Raw genomic sequence first — 25,834 nt, forward strand, 5'->3', positions numbered from 1 at the left:
GTCAACTACATCAAGAATGTTGAATTTCATCATAAATGGCGAGGGATATACATATGGCTCAACACTCGGGCTTGAGAGAATTCGTATTTCTTATAAAATAAGATAATTACTACATGCATGTTGTGGATGCTATGTGTCAAAACTAAAGATTGTCATGGGTTTAAACGTTCATAATATAAAAACATAATAGAAATAAGAAAACATTTCCTATCCAAATTCAAAGATGAAAATGATACTAAACGACCCTAACAACATAACCATGAAGTAAATGTGAAAAAACTTCCATGGCCTCTTTAGCTAGCATCATCGTCCATTCATGGGGTGTGCCTTTACCTAGAAAAAATTATAGACGTAGGTTTAGAACTTAGATATACTCAGTAAGTGACTCTACTATTAGGATCGAAAAATGCAATCACATGCAACATATTTCCTGACTGATAGGACCTACTTTTCTTCTGGTAGTTGGCATGCATTGTAATTCTTTACACATGGTTCACGCGTGCGCGTGATCCCACAAAACGAACTCGTGTATGTATCCCTTTGGTCTGACTATGAGGTAGTGCATTTTCACACTGCTGAAAATCAATGAAAAAAGAAGCGTGCATAATATCATGGTGTACGCGTCCATACATAACATATTAGAAAAGTAATACATGTCTGTGCGACATACAACATGTATGAGGTCATGCATTTAAGATCATAGTTCATTGTAATGATGCATATAATATTTTCCGATCAAATAGCCCTTAAAATGAGATAGTTGAAAACATATCGTAAAGATGGAAATTGTAGAAATAGCCGTGAAGTTTGTTAAATTGGAAAATTAGTCCTCAATTGTTGAAAATCTTGGAAATGTAAATCAAAAAAGCCGAAGTTCTAATTTGGCCACTTGGATGCCACGTCATGGGCCTTACATATGGACAACTGACATGTGGCAAGTGGGAGGTGATTGATTGGTGAATGATGACTAGGACATGCCAAGTTGGCCATCTTGAGACTTTGAAAATACCCCCAACTTCAACTGCTTCAAGGCTTGAAACTTGCGATTTTGGACAAGAAAAACTTCACATACATGCACAAATTCTCCCTCCACACATAATCTTATTGGTTGAAATGATTTTGGTGAAGGACTGGAAGGACGAAAAGATATGGAACTCCTTGCTTAGAAATTCTCCATTTCTCAACTCATGATTCAAGACCTAATCTCTTAGTCGTAGAGGAAGTAAATGAACAACTTTACCAAAGGAATCGATAGAAGAAAACGTTTGGATTTGAGAATATTTGCTAAAATCACCGTGCCTAAATGGTGTGCGAAAGTTATTTATTTATAATCAAATAAATTATAAAGATATGGAAATAGTAATAAATGAAAAAAATAATATATGGAAAGATATCTATGGTAAGAAGACAAATATCTATATTTGCATATAATAAAATATCAAATATGATATATATGGTAAACTATAATTTAGTATTAAATATTCTTAACACACACCGCAAGCTGAGCGTCGGATTTGAAGGAATGTGAAGCTTGGATCCGAAAAATTCAAAGAGAAGTCGAGAAACACTTTTCGTGAAGATTTCAACAATCCGGTTTGGAGGAGGCGTAGAGAAACACTTTCTTGTCCATCAAAAACTGTAGAGGGATCGTAGCTCAGCGGCGATGCTACCTTGGCTTCGGCGACAATATGTCTAACCCATGAAGAGGGATCGTCGCTCAGCGGCGATGCTACCTTGGCTCTGGCGAGAATATGTCTAACCCAAGAAGTAGAAGGGGAAAATCTAGAGCAAGGGACAAAGACAATTTTGAAGCCAAAAGAGTCACCACATTGTGCGAAGGAGCCAATTTTAGCAAGAAGGGCAGCCGGAAGAGTCGCCACATTAGGCGAAGGAACCAATTTTGGCGAGAAGGGCGGCGGCGACTTGGTTGACGAAGAGGCCAGTGCAGCGCCCAGATTCCAAAGGTAAATCTCTGCAGAATGTTGATAGGTTTCTCGAGATTCTGTATATTTTCGATGGGAACACTCACGAGGATAGGGTTTATGTGAAGAATAAAAGGCCGATTGGGAAGAAAAGGAGAGAAGTTATGTTGGCTAAGGGGAAACCGATTGTGTTGGAAAAGGTGAGGTTGTATGTACAGAGTATGGAGAAGGGTGATTTGGAGGTCAAAAGGGTGGAGCCGAAGAGTAATCAATCGGCTCCGCTTGTGGCAGCCATGGCGATTGCCCCTGCGGCGTCAAAGCCAACAATGGTGGTGGAGAAGAACAATAGAGCATTTAGAAGCCATTGAAAAGAAATGATCAGGGTTAAACTGAAAGAACTTTGATACTATGAGAATATTTCCTAAAACCACCCCACATAAATGGTGTGCGAAAGTTCTCTATTTATAATAAAATAAATTAGAAGGATATAAAAATGGTAATAAATGGAAAGAACAATACATGAAAAGATACGAGGTAAGAGATATTTGCCTATAATAAAATATCAAATATGATATATATGGTAAGCTATAATTTAGTATTAAATGTCCCTAACAGGATTTATGAAAAATGATTGAGAAATGGGTGGGAGCATAGTTTCAGAGGTTGTGGTGCAAGAATTTGAGAATGTCTTCTCTGACGAGTTGCCGAACTACTACTAGTCAGAGAAGTAGACTTTGGAATAGAACTTGCTATTCAATACGATTGACTTAGAGGTATAGTTTTCATTATTTGAGAATTTAGGAATAAGATATTCCTAAGACCACTTCCAAGAGTAGATATGAATACTACGAGTTCACGATAATGTCTTTTGAACTAACAAACGCCCTTACAACATTTATGAACTTGATAAATAGAGTCTGCAAGGAATTTGTAGGCACGTTCATGATAGTCTCCATGGATGAAATTTGGTGTATCCAAAGACTGATGCGGAGCACAAGTTACACTACACGAGTACAATCGGTATTGAGAGAGCGTCAACTCTATACAAAATTCTTCCGTGTTAATTCTAGTTACAAGAGATGACTTTCTTAGACCTCATTGTGTTAGAGATAGGCATTTCAATGGATCTAGTGAAGGTTGAGGTGACGAGCTGGCCTTGACCAACTTTAGTTACAGAGGTGAGAAGCTTTCTTAGATTAGTAAAGTATTACCCAACTTGTGATGTGAAGTTAGTTGTACGATGAGAAAATATAGGTTTACGTTGAACATAAGATTCTAAAGTGCCTATTTACTTAGAAAGAACTCAATATGAGGTAGAGTCAGAGAACTAGTAAAAAATTATGATATCGAAATTCTATACCATCTTGGTAACGCTAAAGTTAAAAGAATTCGTGTGTAGAAAAGCAACAAATTCATCAACACTAATCACACGACAAATGATCTATCACCAAACTTCATATTTTCAATGAACTTCTCATCAAGCTCTTTGAACTTTGCTCGATCTCCAGTCACGTGGTTGCTCACTCTTTTGTCTAGGTACCACATGTTGGTCTCCTCTGTTGGTGACAACAAAAATTGAGGTGAGATTGAGAGGAGGAGTGATTTGAGTGATTGAAAGGGAGGTCATTTTATAGGACGGGATTTCATTGCTTTCCGGAGTTGGTTGGGATTTTTGTGGATGAAATTGAATTCACCTCCTCCTTCTCCGTGGTAACTAAATTCAAATTTCTATTATTAGCTTCAACACCCTCCCTGCATAAATTAGTTTAGGACTTTACTTCATCTTCTTGATATACATCTTGGATTTTGGACATCCCCATCTTTCTTCTAAGCTTCTTGAACAATGGTTGTTTCAAGGGTTTTGTAAATAGGTCTGCGATTTGTTTATCACTTCGGCAAAAGTTGAGTTCAATAATGCCTTCTTTACACAAATCATGCAAGAAATGAAATCGAACATCGATGTGCTTACTCCTTCTATGCAACACAGGATTTTTAGACAACTTAATAGTTGACATATTATCACAAAATATAACTGTCATACCTGGTTGCTTCTGATTAATAATTTCAAGCATTTTTCTTAACCAAATTGCTTGGCACGAGCATGCTGCTGCTGCCACAAATTCTGTTTCTGTAGTTGAGAGTGTTACAATAGGTTGCTTCTTTGAAGACCAGCAAATAGCTCCTAAACTCATCTTGAAAATACTTCTTGAAGTACTTTTACGATCATCTATATCACCTGCATTGTCGCTATATCTGTATAGCCAACCATCTTCGGATCATCTCCTTTCTTGTAGAATACCCCCAAATCAAAAGTTCCTCTCACATAACGAAGTATCCTTCTTGCTGCATTGAGATGTTTTTCCATTGGATGCTCCATGTAACGACTTATCACACTAACCGCATACATGATGTCTGGTCTTGTTGAAGTTAGGTATATCAAACTTCCCACAATTTGTTTGAAGTGCCTATTATCAACCTCTCGCCCTTCTATCTTTGTGCAACTTCAAACCCAATTCTGATGGAGTTCCAAATGTGGGCTCATCCAATTTAAATCTTTCAAGTAATTCTTGAGCATATTTCTTCTGACAGATAAAGTTACCTGCCGAAGTTTGAGTAACTTCTACTCCAAGAAAATATCTCATCAAACCAAGATCTGTCATTTCAAATTCCTTCATCATGCTCTTCTTAAAAAATTCAAACATTTCTTCATTATTGCCAGTAAATATTAAATTGTCAACATATAAACAAATAATGATAATGTTACCTCCCTTTTCAGTTTTCACATACGTTGGGCATTTAGTGAATCCTATCATTTCAAAATGAGAATCAATGCGACTGTACCATGCCCTCGAAGCTTGCTTCAAACCGTACAAAGCTTTCTTCAACTTGTATACTTTTTCCTCTTTGCCTTTTTGAACAAAACCTTCTGGTTGCTCCACATATACCTCTTCTTGAAGCTCTCCATGTAAGAAAGCCGATTTCACATCAAGTTGATAAATAGGCCAAGATTTCTGTGCTGCAATAAAAATTATGAGCCTGATAGTATTTTAACGTGTCACTGGTGCAAATACCTCCTTATAATCAATTCCATACTTCTACTTGTATCCTTTTGCAACGAGTCGCGCCTTGTACTTATTCACCTCACCGTTTTCATTCAACTTGGTTTTGAAAACCCATTTTACTCCGATTGTTTTCTGCCATCTAGGAAGATCAGTGAGCTCCCAAGTCTTGTTCTTCTCTATGGATTTGATTTCACTGTCCATAGATTTCTTCCATTTCTTCTCCTTTACCGCTTCTTCATAGACAATTGGATCACTATCTATAAAGAATGCAAAATAACCACTATCACTTGATTCATAGTCCATCTCATAATCAATCATCCAATTTGGTCTCTTTCTTGTTCTTGGATTTCTTTGATTATGATCATGATCTTCTTCTACTGGTTCTTCTTGTTGAGCTTGTGATGAGCTCTCTCCATGCTCATAGTGAGGCTGAATAGGGGGCTTTAGTTTGTTCTTCTTCAAGATCTACAAGAATATGCTGATTCAAAGTGATCTTTTCTTCCCATGTCCAAGTCTTCTTTTCGTCAAAAACTACATCACGACTTACCACCACCTTCTTTGTCAAAGGATCATAGAGCTTGTACGCCTTAGAGATCTCGCTTACTCCAAGGAACACACACTTCAAACTTTTGTACTCAAGTTTCTTCCTTTTCTCATCAGGAACAATGTGCATATGCTATGTACCCAAAGATTCTAAAGTGGTCTACTGCAGGTTTTCTTCCGCTCCATGCTTCTTGTGGAGTCATATCTCTAACATAAAAAGTAGGGCTCCGGTTGAGAATGTGAACGGACCACACGACAGCTTCTAGCTAGAATTCCTTCGGGACTTCTCCTTTATTTAGTAAACTTCGAACAATGTTGAGAATGATCCTGTTTTTTCTTTCGGCCACACCATTTTGTTGTGGTGCATATGTTGTTGTTAACTGTCTCCTTATGCCCTTCTCTTCACAAAATTTAATAAACTTGTTCGAGCAGAACTCTCCACCTCTGTCAGTTCTTAAAGCCTTGACTCTTCTTCCAGTTTCCGTCTTCATAGTAGCACAAATTTTTTTGAAGCAATCAAAGACTTCTGATTTGGCGTGCAAGAAATAAGTCCATGTTTTTCGACTAAAATCATCGATGAGGGTCATGAAATATTTCTTGTCACCATTTGATGCTGGAGAGATGGGACCACATATGTCTGAGTGAATCAACTTCAAAATTGCTTGAGCTCTTCTTGATTTTCCGGATGAAAAAAAATTTCTTTCATGTTTTGCTACTACACAACTCTCGCAAATTTCTGTTGGAGGAGTAATATTTGACCACCCAGTTACCATCTTCTTTGAAGACGTCTTTAATCCTTTGAAGTGTAGATGACCGTACCTAAAATGCCAAAGCCAGGTGGTATCTTCTTTCTTCACCATCAAACTTTTGGCAACGATATTTAACGTCAACGGATATAGATGGTTGGTGGTCATCTTCATCTTAGCAATCAATCCTCTATTGGAGTCATAAATCTCACATTCATCATTTTGGAATGTGATCACATACCCCTTTTCTTGTAACTGACCGATACTAAGTAAGTTGGCATTCAGATCAGGAATGTAGAATACATCAGAAATAAACTCTACAAATCCATTTCTATTCTTATATCTACGGTTCCTTTCCTCATCACTTGGATAGTTGAATTGTTGCCAAGAGAAACCGTAGTATGAAAATTTTCATCTAGAGTTGAGAAGAATTCCTTACAACTTGTCATATGGTTGCTGTATCCAGAGTCTACGACCCATACACCTTGATCTGCAACCTTCGTAGCATGGAATGACATCAACAATGTTTCTTCTTCTCTTCTCTCCACAAAATTGGATTGATCTCTTTTCTTCTTTTGGAGCTTGGTATAACATTCATTTTTGTAATGTCCAAGGCGTCCACATCTGTAGCATTCCACCTTGGACTTGTCAAAGTGTCTCTTGCCTTTGTTGTCATAATCGTTTCTGACTAGATCTGCTGACCTGCCAACATCTCCACTTCCTTCTCGACTGCCTCTCCCACGACCTTTGCCTCTTCTTTGTCCTCTACCTGTAGGACTTGAAGTTTCACCTGGTGTAGATATCTTTAAGGCTGTCATCTCCTCTATTGCACTTGTACGATTGAGTCTCTGTTCATGTACTAACAGGGAGCTTTGGAGTTCATCTATTTGCATCTCTTCGACATTGTTTGCTTCTTCGATAGAACATACAATGTAATCGAACTTTGGAGTTAGTGATCGCAAAATCTTTTCTACAACCGCAACATCCGTGATTGAACCACCATGCATCCTCATTTTACTTGCAAGACTTATAACCTTGCCAATATAATCATTCACCGTTTCTTTCTTTTGCATTTGGAGAATTTCAAAGTCTCTTCTAACTGCTTGAGTTGAGCACGCTTTACTCTCGTTGAGCCTTGATACTTCCTCCTCATAGAATCCCAAATTTCCTTGGATGTCTTCTTCTGAAACATTGTTTCCAAGATAGTCCTATCAATGGACTGAAATAAAGAGTTCTTGACCTTCAGGTCCTTCAACTTCGATGCTGCCAACAGTTGCTGTTGACCAGCTGAAAGTACCTCACCTTCATTTGACTCTTCATAACCCGTCTCCACCATATCAAAAAACTTCTTTGATCTGAGAAAAATTTCCATCAACATCGCCCAATGATCATAGTGACCATTGAACCTCGGGGTGGCGGGTTGAACGTAGCTCTCAACTTGTTTTTCTGCTGCCATACTTGTTGCTGCAAGATCGCTCTGATATCAGTTGTTGGTGACAACAAAAATTGAGTTGAGATTGAGAGGAGAAGTGATTTGAGTGATTAAAAGGGAGGTCATTTTATAGGACGGGATTTCATTGCTTCCCGGAGTTGGTTGAGATTTTTGTGGATGAAATTGAATTCAACTTCTCCTTCTCCGTAGTAACTAAATTCAAATTTCTATTATTAGCTTCAACATCCACTCGGTCTTCAACATTTGCGAGGAGGATCACCGTAACCTTCTCTTCATTGAGCATCAACAGATTGGGCAAATTCTTGACCACCATCAGTGCAAGATCTTCTTCATGTGTGAATGTAAAATTTTCCTCCTCATCGCACTCCTTGTTGCGACACTCTGTCACATAATGGCCGTATTTTTTTTTTTTTTTTTACAAGAATAGCACTTGATCATGCTCTTGTTCTTACAGGAGTTAGGTCATCATGAGTTTGTGAGGTATTGTCAGAACCTCCTCTAAGGCTGCATCTGCTGCCATGACCATGATTACACTCATGACTTTTACTTTCCTTGTGGTCACCACGTCCGTATGTAGTTGAAGAAGAAGAATCAACCGCATTTTTCTTTTTTATCTGTGCGAGCCACTTCTCGTGTGTGAGTAAGAGGTGTTTTTTCTCCTCTCTGTCGTCATAACTACAACGTCTCTCTTCATGGACCTTATGACTACCTACGACCTTCTCAACTGACATGTTCTTGAGGTCACCAAACTACTCGATGAAGGTAATAATCTGCATGAATCTCAGGAGGGCAGCTTGAAGGAACTTCTTGATGACAGAGATCATCTCCACCTTGTTGCTTAACAAATGGATGTTGGTGATGTTGTCATCAACTTCATGGACAAGTCGTCTATTGACTCACTATCCTTCATATGGATAGCCTCGAACTCATTCTTCAAGTAATGCACATTTCTTCCTTAACTCGTTCCACACCCACATGCATTGTTTGCAACGTTTTCCACGTTTCCTTTGCCGAGTTCTTCTCTGCCAACATGAGAAGGCCGTTCTTGAGGATTTCTTGGTAGATGGTAGTAAGAACCATCTTCTTCTTATGCTCCTCAACATTATCACTATGCTCGATGACGTCCCATATGTCTTTTGTCAATAAGTTAACACACATCTTTGTCGACCATGATGTGTAGTTACTCTCCTTTTTACTTTTAATTGTCGTTATATCGCCTCTGACAACTTTATATGGTGACAACATTTGTTTCAACAACCTAACTCTAATACAAAAGGTTGGTTTTGACCCTTGATCCAAAGTATATTAAAACAAATGACTGAGGGGAGAGCTTCTTTGAAATGAACAACCTTAATCACTATGTTCTCAATTCTTGTTGCCATGAAGATAACATACACCGTGGACCGATGGGCCTAACTATACTTAGAAGAGAGTTCAAACTTCATGGGGTTCCTATTTCCATTGTGTCAAACAAGAATGCGAGATTTATTTCCTACGTCTCATATTTTCCTAAAGTTCTGTGGAAGAATCTGGACTCATTTTAGTACTTCTTCAAGAAATTTCAAGGAATTTTGGTTCGGGAAGTGGGAAATCGAGCCCCCAAAATGTGTCCAAATATGTAAGTAATTGTTTGAACTTTTCTTAAAAAAAAAAAAAACAAAAAAAAAAACTTTAGGAATCGACTAAGAAATTGAAAAAATAAATATGAGCATGTAATAGGATTGATTGGAGTAAGAAATTAGACAATTTAGCTCATATGCATGATTTACGGGTTCAATTTTGTTTGCTTTGAATTCTCTATTGGGACTCTAACCTTGTATGTTCGAGTGTATCATGTTGATAAGTATGTTGATTGAGATTAATTTCTTGTTATGGTTCCTTAGAAGCATGTTAGGAGGTATGTCTATGATAGATTAATTGGATTGTGTGACTTAGAGTTAATTAGGTATAAATAGTAATCCCTATCCTATGTGTTGCCATGATTTTTTCTTCGAGACAAAATTAGGTTAATTTATGATTGTGTTAGCTAGTACTACATTAGAGATTGGTAGAGAACCCTTGATTATGAACTTGTTTGAATATGGTGAGGGTCTGCAGTGCAGGATAATTGAACTGAACTCTCAGATTGCACAACCTTAATTGGACCAATGTCTGACTCGACGATACAAGTACAAGAGTGGAACTCGATGGTGCAGGTATTAGAGAGAAAGGGTAGTAGGGACTCTAACGACTCTGTTAAACTAATTATATATAATACTAACGGTTTCAAGAGCTATTATTCATTCCTGTCTGTCGCAGAGGTTCCGAAAATTCAAATCTTTCTTTCTCCAATGAATAAGTGAATGATTGAATGAATGAATGAATGAATGAATGAATGAATGAATGAATGAATGAATGAATGAATGAATGAATGAATGAATGAATGAATGAATGAATGAATGAATGAATAAATAAATAAATAAATAAATAAATAAATAAATAAATAAATAAATAAATAAATAAATAAATAAATAAATAAATAAATAAATAAATAAGAGAAAAAAAAAAAGAAAAAAAAGAAAAAAAAGAAAAAGCCACCCGGCCTCATTTAGCTGGATAAGATAAACATTTTAAAGAACAGTCCTCTTCAAGAACAGTCTTGTTCCACTTGATACAGAGTCTAGAGAGAGTTCAGAATGTGGAGAAGAGAGACCGATTACGAGAATGGAGGCCAATGCTTGGAAACCTAAGATAATTTCGGAGAAGGAGGCTTTGCGATATTGTGGCCAGATTCATAAATGCATTCACTGTTTTCGAAATTCTCAGAGTTTGAATCTGTAAACGACGGAAACCAGTGATTTTATTTCACCGGGGAACTGCACGTACTGAGAATTTCAGTTCTTCGTTTTAGTTGCTTGGAACTGATTGTTTTGCTGTTGCATGGAAGGAATTTTATGGAATCGCTACTCGTTTATTTTCATCGATTTCCTTGCCAACATTAACAATTGGAATCAAGAATGGCTATAGAGCTGTTTGTTTGGTATTGTCGTCCAGTTTTTGGTGGCGTGTGGACAAATGCAGTGGAGAATGCTTTTGGCGCTTATACACCATGTGCCATTGACTCTCTGGTGGTTGTTATTTCCCACCTGCTTGTTCTAGGTCTATGTATCTACAGAATATGGCTGATGAAAAAGAGTTCTGCAGTACAGAGGTTTTGTTTGAAGTCAAAGATTTACAATTATGTACTGTGTTTGTTGGCTGGTTACTGTACATCTGTGCTTTTATTCAAATTGATCATGGGAATTTCAGTCTTGAATTTAGATGGGCAGGCTGCACTCGGTCCATTCGAGGTAGAGTGTTCCCTACAATACTTAGAATTATTTTATCCTGAAATTTAACGTTCACACTGCAATGGCAATGTTGGCAATATTATTTTAAAAGGTTGATATGACCTGCAGTATGATATATGGGCTAGGAAGAATTTGGTTTACTTTGTATTAATCTTTAGAACCAAAGATTCTAAGTGTGAAAAAGATTGAGACATTGAATGTTTAACTAGGCAAGAAGAAATGTACTAACTAAGAAGTAATTTTGTTTAGTTTTGGACATGGTGAGTGGCATTTTGATCGAGTTCACAGATATTAAGCCTTATGTCCTTTTGTTTCAGGTTGTTGCCCTGATAATTCAGGCCCTTACTTGGTTCTCAATGGTTGTAATGCTTGTTGCTGAAACCAAAGTTTATATTTTTGAATTTCGATGGATCATCAGATTTGGAGTTTTTTATATATTAGTAGCGGACGGCGTGATGCTCAACCTAATTCTTTCGGTGAAGGATTTGTACAAGAGGTATTTCTTATAAAAGCTATTATGTCTAAATTTCAAGTTACCATCATTTATGAATCTGGATGACATTTTACTGTTCTGTTCCTGCTGTTGTTTCTTTGCATAATTAGAAGTTGTCATGTAAACAGTCTATTTGCCTTTTGGAGATGTGAAAAGAACATAGAAGTACGTCCTAAAAAATATTTTGTTTGTCATAAAAAGAAGTAAAAAAGAGAGAAAATAAATTAAGATATTAATAGGGAATTCAGCTGCAAGTCCAAATTAGATTTGCTTCTTTCCTTATTTTTTTGAGATGGGTACATTTTCCTTTTACAATACACAAATGATAAAATAAATCTTAGATACTAAGTAACAAGATAAGATAAATCTAAATAAATTTCTAGTTATTGGGTAACAATATAGATAAGATTAACTACTTATCTTATTTAATGGGATTACATAAATATTCCTTAAATCAAGTTTTTTCTTGAACACTCCCCCTCAAGTTGAGGAATAGATATCATTCATTCGCAGCTTGGATATTAACTCATGAAATGTTGAGTTATGAAATCCGTTGTTAGTATATTTGCTAATTGAAGTTGAGATGACGCATAACTAATGCATACCATTACCTCCTCAAATTTCTCCTCGATAAAATGTCTACCAATTTCAATATGTTTTGTCTTATCATGTTGAATAGAATCATGTGCAATATTGATGGTTGATTTATTGTCGCAGTACAACGTTATCAGACCTTCTCCCTTAATTTGTAAGTCATCAAGAATTATCTTCAACCATAAGAGTTCACATAACCCTTATGTAATAGCTCGAAATTTTGATTCAACAGATGATCTAACCACCACATTTTGCTTCTTACTCCTCCATGTTACTAAATTACCTGCAAGAAAGGTACAATACCCTGCAGTAGATTTTCTGTCCACTAGGGAATTGTTCGATTTGAGCAAAATTCATTTTCTTAAAGTTCCCTTCAAATATGTAACACTCTATCTGTTGCATGAAGGTGAGACTCTATGCGGATCATGCATGAATTGTCTAATTACACTTATTGAGTATGCTATGTTTGGTCGAGTGTGAGCTAGATATATTATCTTTCTACTAGCCTTTTGTACATTTCTTGTCCACTATAAGTTCTTCCTTTAACTCACCCAATTTCTGATGTGGATCCATTTGGCATTGATGTAGGTTTACATCCACTTTTTCCTATTTCCATCAATAAATCAATCACATATTTTTGTTGTGTTATGAGAATGCCCTGAGCTAAATACGCTACTTCAATACCTAGAAAGTACTTTAGCCTTCCAAATTTCTTGATCTCAAATTCTTTCATCAAGTTCATATGTATTACAATGAAAATTAGAGACTTGAAATACTTGAAACAAATATGGAAACATAATTTTCAAAACTCTAAAGGAGGGATGACCCATGTGAAAGTGATGTAACCAAATCACATCTTTATTGGAGGAACTAAGATCTTACACAGGTGCAGGGTTTTCTCAAAACGTTTGCAAGCGATTGTGTGACACTCACTCTCACCACTGAGTGAGTCAACCAATTCAAATTTGAGCCACCGTTGGCCAGATGACACATACCCAAGCCTCCGGCTCTTCTCAAAGCGGAGCCGGAGAAAATGGGGGCTGAGAGATTTTCAAAAAAGAAAATGAAAGTAATAATGAAAGAAAAGTTGAAAGCAATGATATAAGATAGCAAGAAAGAAAAGCAACGCAACGACTTAGATAACATATAACTCCGAGTAGGAAGATTTGACGACTAGTTGCATCTCCCAATAGTACATTATGAGACATTTCAAGTCAACCAGGCATAGACATGATTTTTTCAAAACATCATACTCCTACTAAATACAATAATAAATCTATGCATCATGGAAATGGTAAATTAAAGTGATAAAGTTACTAACATGAGGGGCTTGACATGCCACGGGCATGCGGCCATGAGTAACATGCCCTGGACAAGCATGACTGTAGTATCCTTCCCCACTTAATTGGTTGATGCCCCTGTCAACCGTCTTCTTTCGAACTCAACGATATGACTTGTGGCAGACTGTAGGTCTTCGGTACGCTCCCAACTGATTTTTGCATTAGGCAGTCCCTTCCATTTTACCTGAAACTCTTGGACGTCTCGCCACGGTTTGCCGACAAGATGCGTTCGTTCATCAAAGATCTCTTCTATCTGTTTCTCAGTGGTATTTTTCATTGTGACTGGAGGGTGTTACTTTGTTGCGTTTGTGGTCTTCCTCATCGGGATGGTACAACTTCAAACTACTTACATGGATGACAAGGTGAATTTTCATCTATGAGGGTAGTTGAAGCCGATATGAAGTGTTTCGAACTATTCAATGACTTAGATTGGTCCCTCATATTTTCGTACTAGTCTTTGATCTTTGTTGCCTTGGAATAGAAATTGTTCTTGTCTCAGCTTGATTAGAACCTGGTCACCTGCCTGCAATGGTGGCATTGGTTCCATTTGCTACTGTAATTTTTCAATTACTTGGGTATGGTTTATATGTTTTAAAATATTGAGTGAGGAGTAATGTGATCAGTTGCACCATAGTTTATAATCCAAGAATTATCCTTTGTTCATCTCTGAAACAAAAAGTGAAGGAAGACTTACCTGAGATTGTTAAGGTACTGGAACTTGATGGTTTGTTGAGGGAGTCAAATGATACCTTAAATCTCTCAATTTCTTCATTATTGAATCCACTAGTCTCCACAATTGGTGGCTTTTGTTATGAATTGGAACTCCTCTGTGATGTACGCTTGTGCCTTCAACATGTCTCCCTTGTTTCTCCAACCACAGTTTTGTGAGCCTCCTTGATTTTCCCATTCATGGTTGGGAGGTTTTCCATTCAACTTCCAGCAACTCTCCTTCGTGTGTCGCGGTTTCTTGTAGTGGGTATACCATAAATTGTCTCTGTTACTCTTCCATTTGTTGCCACTTCCGTTGTTTCTATCTTTCTCTATAGCAAAGGTTGATGCATCTAAACTTGGTTGTTTATCAAGCATAAGGTTTCGTTTGATCTCTTCTGCTCGAATAAGGGAAATTGTTTATTCTAGGCTTGGTGTTTGTACACGGACTTAGTCAAACTCATTGTTCAGACCTTCCAAAAAATCGTAAACATGATATGCTTAAATAAATTTCTTCAGGATTGTGGCATCTGCAGTGAAATTCATCTTTAATAGACGATAATAATTGAGTTCCTACCACAATGTTTGCAAGACATTGACATATTCCGTGACAGTTTATCCTTGCTTCATAGCTCTAATCTTGATCTTAACAAGATTAGATAAATTTAAATAAATCTCTAGTTACTATGTAACAATATAGATATGATTAACTACTTCCCTTATTTAATAGATTACATAAATATTCCTTCAATCAAAGTTTTTTCTTCAACAGGTATGTCTTAGATAGTTGTGAAATTTGATGACAATATCTGAATTTTGCAGTTTCTTTGAAAAAAGAAGTCATAGAAAATCAAACGGTAAATATGAATAGATTATTTCCTTGTATATATATCATAGAATTATATTTATAGCTGTAATTTTTCTTTTCCATATAGGTATAGATTGATTGATTATTTTTAGCATATTTGATTGAAAGTCTTCTTGTATAATTCCATCATTATTCACTCAAGGAATTTATAAATTATTTGCTCTTGGACATAACTTGAGCATTAGTCTCTTTCATCTCTTCAATGAAACGTTAGTTTCTTGTAAAAAATTAATCTTTATATATTTGGCGGTTCTCAAACCGCAGGGGAACTGAACTGATTACAGCTCTACATAGAATTATGTTTATAGCTGGTAATTTTCTTTTTCCAGCATATTTGAATGAGAGTCTTTCTTGTATAAATCCCATCATTCTTCATTCAACGAATAAAGGAATTCTTTGCTCTCATATATATCTTCAAAGTTCGACCAGTCTCTTGAGCATACATTTACACATTCCATGAGTTCACATTTCTGTTTTGTCCTTTCAGATATGTCCTGTATTTGTATATCAGTGAAGTTTTCTTCCAGGTTAGTTTGTTTTCTCCCTTTAGTCTGTTATGCAAATTTTATATTATTTTGCACTTAATGGTGGAGAAGAATGTGAGCAAAGAGTAGTTTGGTGAATAGTGTTGCTATGAACTAAAGTAAAAAAGTTTAGCAATATCTGGTGTTCAACTGTTGAATATATAAAAAGCTATCTCTCTCTCGCTGCATGTTTTCTTTGTAAATGTTGTTCTTTCTTACACAACTTTGTTTAGTTTCCTTTTTCTAGCTCTGAGGATGAGACTACTTACCAAGTTAACTAAATCATGATTCATATTTTCCTGAATGTACAAAAATTAAAAATTGTTTCTGTTTGCTGCTTGCTCTAATTAATATGAAGTAAAATGTAAAACAAGGATTTATTTTATTTTATTGTTATTTTTTGGATTGGGGATACTGCACTTCATTCAATATTGTTGAATGTATATTTAACAATATTGAATATGATTATTATGCATGAGCAATTAGTTTAATATGATTATTATGCATGAGCAACTAGCACTTGGGAAATTTAGATTGTTTCCAATGGACATCCGTGTACAGTTTTGAGGAACTAAACATTTATGCCTGTTTCCTAAGGTACATATGTAGTTTAATGTGAGTTTTGTCTCCAAATCCTAACAAGACACTCCTCCTTTATGCTTGGGTCATAGTGCGGTATTCTTTGTAAGTAGGCATTTGAGCTTCTGAGTTATATTCTTCGGGTTACAAGTTTTCTTTCTCGATTCGAGGCTCTTTTTCAAGACCTTTTGGTGTGGGTATGGCCTGTGTAGTGATTGTTGCCTCATGATGGAGGAGTTCTCATTTCATTGGCCTTGTCTTGATAAGGGGTGTATCCTTTGGTGGACTGGTTTCTTAGCTGTTATTTATTGCACTTGGTTGGAGAGGAATGAGAGAAATTTTAGAGGATTTGAAAGTGTTGGAAAGATGTCTGGGACCTTGCCAACTTTAATGCTTCTCTATGGCGCCTTTTTCGATAGACCTGTGTTATTACTCCTCGGTCATATTATTTTAGATTGGAGCCCTTTTTATCTTTTTAGGGCATTAGGTTCTATTTCGAGCATTTCCATCTATTCATTGATTCAGTTAGGGAGGCAGGACGATAATCCAAAAGAATTAACTAAGAAATCCTTCCCAACCCTTTCTTATGGTCGGAGTAGTAAGGAAAAATATGATTGAGGGTCTCCTCCTTCAAACAGAGAAGGCATATTTTTCCATATTATACTTGTAATATAATCAATTGATGTGATTAATCAAATATGTAATTGTAACCAAAATAGAACTTGTTCATGCATATGGTAGGAAGTTTACAGGAGTATATGCACGCATGTTCACTCGTACTACTATCCATCCATATCAGTGAACTAAATAACCTATTAGTGTTGAGTTGGATTTCATCTTATTCTACCTTACTAGCTTTCTTCTGAGATTTTATTTTTGCTGTAGGCTTTATTTGGTGTTCTCTTGCTCCCATATATACCAAACTTGGATCCTTATCCTGGTCATGCCCCTCTAAGTAGTGAATCTGTTGATGTTGCTGAATTTGAAAGACTTCCTGAAGGAGAACATATATGTCCTGAGCGGCATGTGAATTTGTTTTCAAGTAAGTATTTTTTTTGTAAAATCCATCATCATGTCCTTTTTGAAATATGAAGGATAAAAATCACTTTTTTTTTTTTCTTTTGATATTTATGAGTATTTGGGTCAACTTGTGCTAGTTCAAGCGCTTTCACAGGACAACCGCCTCACCATACTACATTTGGTCACTAGGGTAACTCATAAGATTAATCCTGAATTGGTGGTCACCATAGTTTGAACCAATCCCAAGCCCTTTATTATTTACTTCACCCTTATTGTCCACTAAACCAACCCATGATGATTGGATATATATTGCTATTTGATGATTTAGATTGATGTCATTATGAATGCTATGGATTCTTTCTAACATAAAAGGAAAATCATTGGGAAAAGAGTGCACTTGTGTGTAAGGTCCTTGCAACATATTGTGCTTCAAGTAAGAAAATGGTTAAATAGCTTATACCCTTGAGGTAGTGAATTAGTTAGCTCAAATGGTTAATAGTCTAAATGCTTTCAGTTTGGATCATGATTAATGATGCACTAAATTGCTCAAAAGTTCTTGAAAGAAAGCTTCCTTTGCCTTACATTTCTCCTTTGATTTGTCCTCTTCACACATAAGATGTTCTTGGAATTCGTGTGATTCCTTGGTCCTCTTTAAGAAACAGTCCAAGCAGTAACCTTCTCTTCTCTTTCGAATGGGACTTACTTGGGACTTAAATTATTCTGTGGGGGAGTATGTAAGGTTGAAGTTTCTATGTGGCTATTGTTTTTGGAGCTCGAAAATGGTAGATGGAGAAAGATGTGTTGTTGTGATTTTTGTAAAGGCATACTCCATTCTATTTATCTTCATCCATTTGGCAACCCTCCATTTGACCAAGTGGCCAAATTAGCATTTTTGTAATTATCCTTCCATTTTCCTCTTAAATCTTTAGCTCAAAAGTTGATAATTATCCATTAGCCGACTTTATCATCAAATTCGTCACCTCATATTTACTTTAAATCCCAATTAGCTAAGCATGGTATTTAAATTGCTAAGTTCGAATAACTTGAGGGTAAATTTTAAATTTGTGGGCAGGTAAAGCTAATTTTAAAACAGTCATCTCTTTTTTATTCCTTTATTTATTTCTTCATTGACTCACTAAATGCCAAAAGCTCCAGTATAATATTCGTTTTGTGTACCGGGTGTTACACTGACTTGCTTGAAATGTTCATAGACATTGGAAGAAGCAAAAGATCAACAAGCGAGCCATCTGACCTGCGAAAATGCATTAAAGAAAAGGGAATAATTGACTTGTTCTTAACATTTTTAACAAAGAACCCATCATCTTCAATTCAAATGCTAAAGTACTTGTTATCAATGCAACAATTTCTTTCTTCCATAACACGCTTGGGCAAAAGAAAGGGTTGAGAATTTTTTTTAACGAAACAAGTGAAAGAGTCCACAAAGAACCCACAGCAAAAATGGAACCATGAGTATCAGTGAACAAAATGAATGACTTGAGTGAGACCCATTGGTCAAGCAACATAGACGGACGACGACAACGTACCTTGATTTGTCCCTTGTTTCATGGGAAACAAGGGGTTGGGACGTTAGTGTAGGCTGAAGATGCAAGGGAATGGAGAAATGTGGAAATATGTGCACAACTTATTGGTTATTAGTACAAGGTAGTAGTGGCATGTTAAGTAATTTAGAAATTTATGAATGGACAGAGTAGTCTAAAAATGTTTTGCAAAAACTGTCCCTTTTTAATAGATTATAAATTACAGATTTGATTTTTAAGTGGTCTAGAGGACAACAATAGTTCTCTCATGAATTGGTTTAATGCTCTTCCAACAATTGTTACTTTTTCCCCCACATATATTTCGTTTCTAACTGTGGTTACTTTTCACTAGAAATAACTTTTGCGTGGATGGATCACATAATGAAGCTAGGATACAGAAGACCACTCACGGAGAAGGATATATGGAAATTGGATACTTGGGATCGAACTGAAACATTATACAATAAGTTTGACTATCTCACTCTCGACATTATTTATTCAATTTTTTTGAACATTATTTTTGGATCTTATTTACTATTTGCTCTAGCTTCCAGAAAACTTGGGTTGAAGAATCTCAAAAATCCAAGCCATGGCTTCTTAGAGCATTAAATAGTAGCCTTGGAGGAAGGTGAGTAGTGGACGAGTGAAAAATTGTTTCCATTGAATGATAGGTATTTGAATAAACTATATATTTACCAGTTGTAGTTTTCTTTCAAAGGTTTTAATGTCCTTAATGGAAACATTTTCCTTATTTTGGATGGTGCATTCATACTTTACTAGTGTGTGTATATATATTTGAAAGGAAACATCATTTCATTTATCATTAATGTAGTAAAATATATATAAGGAAGGATTCCTGAGGTCAATGAGGGTTACAAAACTCCCATCTAGTTGCATCGAAAAAGTTTCTTCAACACGATTGTCCTGATGGTTCTTATTCAAGAAACGAAGATTGGATCATTTGATAATCAATTAATCAAATCTTTTAGGAAGATTCTGTTTCTAGTGAAGTCTTGGTTTCATCTCAGAATATTTTTAGAGTCAGCCCTTCACCTCTTCTTTAGCTTTGGGAAATTTTTTTTCTCTAATCGAAGCTAGTGTTTTACAATTTTTCGAAATCTCTCCCATTGAAGGATTGCATGCCATTCATTGAATCTTACTGATGTCTTGATCTTTTTCAAGACAATAATTTGTTAGTTGAACACAACTCTCCACAATGGTATGATATTGTCCACTCTGAGTATAAGCTCTCATGGCTTTGCTTTGGGCTTCCCCAAAAGGTCTCATACCAATGGAAAGAGTATTCTTTGATTATAAACCCATGATCATTCCCTAAATTAGCCGATGTGGGACTTTCATCATCCAACACCTCCCCTTGAATAAAGTACGCCTCCCCTTAATCGAGGCTCGACTCCTTTTTCTTTTGGAGTCTTAGTCATTTTTTAGTATGCCTTTGAGGAGGCTCGACTCCTTTTCTTTTGGAGTCCTTTATTCGACATTTGAGAATTTACCAATCTATTGGCACGACTAAGTTTAGGGCATGACTCTGATACCATGTTAGTTGTACACGACTCTCCACAATGGTATGATATTGTCCACTTTGAGCATAAGCTCTCATGGCTTTGCTTTGGGCTTCCCCAAAAGGTCTCATACTAAAAGGTCTCATACTAATGGGGAGAGTATTATTTGATTATAAACCCATGATCATTCCCTAAATTAGTCGATGTGGGACTTTTATCATCCAACATAATTAACTAAGATTTTTGAGATTTCAAGGGATGTGCATTGTTTATATCATAACCTTTCCTTGTTCGAGGTTGTTTAACAATTTTTTTGGTTTTTTGGAAATTTGGTGCATGATTAGAGAGAATTTGTAGAATTTAATTAGTGTTTTGCATGTAGAGCCGTTGGTGCGTGTTGATCCAATTAATGTTGCTTCATTGGAAAAGACTGATTTAATTTGTGCTTCGCTTGTGAAAAGGTGGTGCTGGCTAAAGTCATGTATTAGTGATCTTTTGCATGTCACTTCAAATTTAATTGGCCTTATGCAAGAAGTGCAGATGGTAGAAGTTGAATCAATTAATGTTGTTTTCGTTAATAACGACAGATTTTATTAGGTGCTTCACATGAAGCTATGGTGATGGGCTAAAGAGTCAATTAGTGCTGTTTTGTTGTGAAAGGAAAAGGTTTTAAAAGAGAAGTCGGTGGAAATTTAAGAGTATTTTAGTGATGTTCTCTTGCATGCCTCTTCAATTTAATGGATCAGTTGGAGATTTAACTTCGGCAGACAAATGGTCGTAGAATTTCAATTGGAGATTTTATCTTTGTCATACAAATGTTTGCTGGATTTCGAAGTCTTTTAGTCAACTTGTTGAGAGTTTTTTTCTAGTAATTGGTTGAATTCTTCAATTCCATGAAGTATTTTGGAAACAATAAAGAACGCATCTTTTTTTGTTGGGGAGGGTCTTCAGAATCTTTGATAACAACCTTCTTTCTTGGATTGAGTTCTTTGAATCTGCAAGTCTAAAAGCTTTCTTCTAGGAGTTCTCTATCCAAATCTTTTGGTGTTATATTTTTACCAGATGAAAGTCTTGGTTACGTTTAATTGCTTATGAGTCCATTTTTGGCTCCAAAATCCAATCTTTTGTGGCCTTTTGCGGTCAAAGCTTTTCGTTTTGATTTGTTGTTCAAAAGAAATCAAAGGATCTTCCATTTCAAGCTCCTCCCACGGATAAATTGCTTTGCTTCGGTTCGTCTTAAGGCTTTTTCATGGTTTTCTTTGTCTAAGTCTTTTGTTGATTTATTTTTACAAGTTTTGTGTCTAACCAGAGTGCCTTTATCTTTCTGTTGTAGTTCTACTTGTTTACTACTTTCATTTATTGTTTTGGATTTCGCTCTCTTTAGGACTTTGTATCTTTTGAGCATTTGTTTCTTTTCATTTTATCAATGAAAAGTTTCATTTCTCGTTCAAAAAAATTATATCTACAATCCAAGAAATTCAAAATCTGTGAAGAACAATCAACCAAACCACCAGAGTACCTTCCAATAGCTTCTGAACATCTTCCATCACAATAGCTTAAATGAAGGTTCTAAACTAAGAGAAATTAACTATTGTAATGTTCGCTCAGTATATAACTTTTTCCAGCAACAAAATAGAATCAACTGTCCCTCAAATCTCCGCCCTGAGGATTAGGAGTTCCATCACAAACATTTTTTGTAGATTGTGACTAAAAGTGAATTATGTGAAGTAATAAAGATGAATTGAATGTGTGCTACTTATATTTAGTATATGATAGAATACGACTTATTTTGCTGCTCAATCTTTTATATTGTCTATCATTCATTTTCTTCTCTCCTTTGCATTTACAGGTTTTGGTTGGGTGGCCTTTGGAAGGTAATGCGATCTATCTTCTTGATATGACTGGCACATTTAGGAAAAAAAAAATTGGAATATGTTTATTGTATCAACCAAAACCTTGATTTAGGAAAGTTACGTAAAAGAGTAATTACTCCTTTGCAATGTATGCTCATGCCTCTGAAATTTCTCTATTGTTTCCCCTAACACTATTTCCCCATTTGCTAGGGAGAGATTTTCCGTTCAACTTCCAATGACAATTCATTGTGTGTAGAGAATTCTTGCCTCGAGGCACAATAAAATGTCTTGTTACTCTTCCATTGGTTGTCTCTTCCGTTGTTTCTATCTTTCTTTCTTCCAGCAAGCAGTTGAATCTCTCTGTTTGTCCATCTGTCTGGGGTGATGGCTAGATGAGACATTCAGGGTTATCTCCAAGAATCCAAAACAACTCGGTCTAGAACGTTCCGATAAATCGACCATCCTTGCCATTAACAATGCTTGTTGGGATTCCCCATAACTTCACCATGTGTCTAAAAAACAATAGGCTGTCAATTCAGTCGAGAATTGCTTGGGCCGGGGTACAAAAGTTGTATACTTTGGAAACTGATCAATGATAACCGAGATTGCTTTGTGTTCTCCTACCTTTGGAAGGTGAGATGAAATCAATAGACACACTTTCCCAAGGTCTCATTGGTATTGATAAGGGTTTGAGGAGTCCTGAGACCTTGGCTTTCTCAACTTTGTCTTGCTGGCTGATAACTAATGTCTTGGTGCATTGCATGATATCGCCTCACATGTTCGACAAAAAGACATTCCCCCCTCGTTGGTATCGATAAATCATGCCTCAAAGGTATTATTAGGAATTCAAAAGGCTTGTATCTTGTCACGCAAGTTGTTTTGGGTTCATCACCCTCGATAATGCGCACTTGATAATATCCTGACCATCGATCAAACTTTGTGAAGTATTTGGCTATGCGGAGTTTATTGAACAGATTGGATATAATAAGCAATGGGTAATTATTACATACTGTCACCTTGTTTAGAGCTCTATAGTCGATACACAGACGTAGTGTCCTATCTTCTTCTGGAATAAGATTGAGGCCTCGTAAGATGCCTTTGCGGGACGGATGAATCCTATAACCAACAACGAGCTCTAGGGGATCCATCCGATATGCATTCTTTGCTGGAGGTTATACCCCATGTAGGAGTTCAATCTTGTGGTTGATGTCCCCACGAGGGGGTAATGCCTTTGACAGGCTTTCTAGTTTAATATCAACATAAATATGCAAGACATCTCTGATTTCATTCGGCACAAGTTTAGCAGTGGTTACTTCTTCCACCATCGGTATACTCATGAATGTGAGTTCTTCTCGGGTGAGCCTTCTCTTCAGTTGTAATACCGAGATCATTCTTATATTGCCCGATTGTTTACTAATTGTGGGAATTATGGCAGGATTGCAATTGATGATCATGATGCACTTCGCCATTGACATTGGGATGACTTTATGTTCAAGGGGGCATCGACTGGAAAATGGAATGAGCGACAGATAAAGAGGAAGATCATGAAACTCCAAGAATGGGAGCGTTGAAATTTCTATCGGCCATCCAAAAGAAGGTTGATCTGAAAGAAGTGTTCGAGAAAGGATTGATGTATGTTTATGCTATAACAATTCTCGGTCAAGTAAGGGTATCCTAGTAGGTTCGACTCACAACTTCATCTCTGGTTATGAAGCCCACAGGCTGGAACTAAAAGTAAAAAAGGACTCTGAAAAGATGAAAGCTGTTAATTCAGAGGCTCTACCTATCGTTGGAGTCTCTAAGAGAGTCTTCCTAAAATAAAGGGCTTGGTCAGAAGAAATGGATCTAGTGCACATGATAACTTCAACGTGGTGCTGGGAATGGACTTCCTCCTTGAACATAAAATCATCCCAATGCCATTGGCGACGTGCATCGTGATCATTGATTGCAATTGTATCAGGATTCCTGCAATTATCAAACAATTTGACAATATAAGAATGATCTCGACATTACAACTGAAAAGAGGGCTCGTCCGAGAAGAGTCCACGTTTATGGCTATATCAATGGTGGGAGAAGTAACCACCTCTGAACTTGTCCAGAATGAAGTCAGAGATGTCTTACATAGTTACACTGATATTATGCCAGAAAGCCTGTCAACATTACCCCCTCGTCGGGACATCGACCACGAGACCGAACTCTTACCTAAGGTAAAATCTCCAGCAAAGAATGCATATTGGATGGCTCTCCTAGAGCTAGTCGAACTTAGAAAACAGCTAGATGAGCTGTTGGTAGCACCTTATGGGGCCTAGTCTTATTTTAGAAGAAAGATGGGACACTATGTTTGTGCATTGACTACTGAGCTTTAAATAAGGTGACTGTACTCCTCAAATTAAAGCTATTCCTTCTCCAAAAAGTACAGTAATTGTTGGGATATGGAGCCTGATGCCTAGATGTGGTAAAGATATATTTGAAAGATATTTCGTAAAGATTTGATAAAGATATATATGGTAGATATTTGGTAAAGATTTGATAGAGATATATTTGGTAGATTATATCTCGTAGGTTTAAATCTTTGGAAGCTATATTTAGTAAATTGAAACCATATATATACCCCATTAGGCAATGCTCTCAAAATATACTTTTCTTTATTCTCTGTATACTCTTTTGTTGTACATACCTGAAGTCATCAATAAAACTTGTAGCCAATATTCCTTCTTGAATTTTCTCTCTCCTATTCTTTGTGTTCATCTTGATCGAGTGTGTGCATTGTTGAGCGATCTTAACAACTGGTATCAGAGCGAGGCGAGATTCACCACGATCTGTGAAGATGGAAATTTCAAAGATTGAAATTGAAAAGTTTGATGGATCCGATTTCAGTTTCTGAAAGATGCAGATTGAAGATTATCTGTACCAGAAAGATCTTCATGAACCCTTGTTGGAGGTGAAGCCGGATACTATGACCACGAAGCAGTGGAAGCTCAAGGATCGTCAGACCTTAGGGTTGATCCGATTGACGCTGTCCAGAAACGTGACATTTAACATTATCAAGGAGAAGACAACGTTAGATCTGTTGAAGGCGTTGTCGAATATGTACGAGAAACCGTCGGCTATGAACAAGGTGTGTTTGATGCAAAAAAAAGAAGATTAAAAAATTTGAAGATACTGAGGATGCTCTAATTCTTAGTGTGGACAACCCGATTGAATCTTGGATTTTGGATTCCGGTGCATCGTTTCATTCGTCTCCAAATTAGGAATTGTTTCAAAATTTCAAATCAGGAAATTTGGGAAGGTGTATCTTGTTGTCAACAAAACCTTGGAGATTGAAGGAAAAGGAGATGTCTGCATACAAACTCCAGCAGGGAATTAATGGACATTAAAGGATGTCAGATATATTCTTAGTCTCAAGAAGAACCTAATTTCTATGGGTCAGTTGGATAGCATAGGTTATGCAGCCTAGTTTGGAAAGAGTTCGTGGAAGATTGTGAAAGGTGCTATGGTGGCACTGAGGCTGAGTACGTGGCAATAGTTGAAGCTAGAAAGGAGATGATATGGATGACAAACTATCTAGAAGAATTGGGCAAGAAGCAGCACGAGAAGATTCTTTATACAGATAGTCAGAGTGCCATACAATTGGTAAGTAACCCAGTCTATCATTCAAAGACAAAACACATCAGAAGACGATATCATTTCACTTGCAAGTTAGTGGAAGAAGGTGATATGTGTTTGAAGAAGATAAATGGTG

At 36.6% G+C, this 25,834-nt stretch overlaps 1 protein-coding gene across 5 annotated transcripts in view; it reads left to right on the forward strand.

Annotated features, from left to right (window-relative positions):
* The first annotated feature begins 10,365 nt into the window (after window positions 1-10,365).
* Window positions 10,366-25,834, forward strand: part of LOC111471790 (ABC transporter C family member 2-like) — a 39,772-nt gene continuing 24,303 nt past the window's right edge. For 2 of the 5 annotated variants that reach the window (XM_023117452.1, XM_023117451.1), the window contains exons 1-7: window positions 10,367-11,055; window positions 11,373-11,551; window positions 15,546-15,585; window positions 17,047-17,203; window positions 19,072-19,186; window positions 19,267-19,347; window positions 22,089-22,113. In XM_023117452.1, coding sequence (XP_022973220.1) covers window positions 10,723-11,055; window positions 11,373-11,551; window positions 15,546-15,585; window positions 17,047-17,203; window positions 19,072-19,186; window positions 19,267-19,347; window positions 22,089-22,113 — 930 coding nt within the window. In that variant the 5' untranslated portion in view covers window positions 10,367-10,722. Of the gene's footprint in view, window positions 11,056-11,372; window positions 11,552-15,545; window positions 15,586-17,046; window positions 17,204-19,071; window positions 19,187-19,266; window positions 19,348-22,088; window positions 22,114-25,834 lie in introns of those variants that run through there. The other 3 variants (XM_023117454.1, XM_023117453.1, XM_023117455.1) reach the window with 3 other exon arrangements.

Source organism: Cucurbita maxima, unplaced genomic scaffold (genome assembly GCF_002738345.1).
Source record: "Cucurbita maxima cultivar Rimu unplaced genomic scaffold, Cmax_1.0 Cma_Scf00058, whole genome shotgun sequence".
NCBI classification, from domain to species: Eukaryota; Viridiplantae; Streptophyta; class Magnoliopsida; order Cucurbitales; family Cucurbitaceae; genus Cucurbita; species Cucurbita maxima.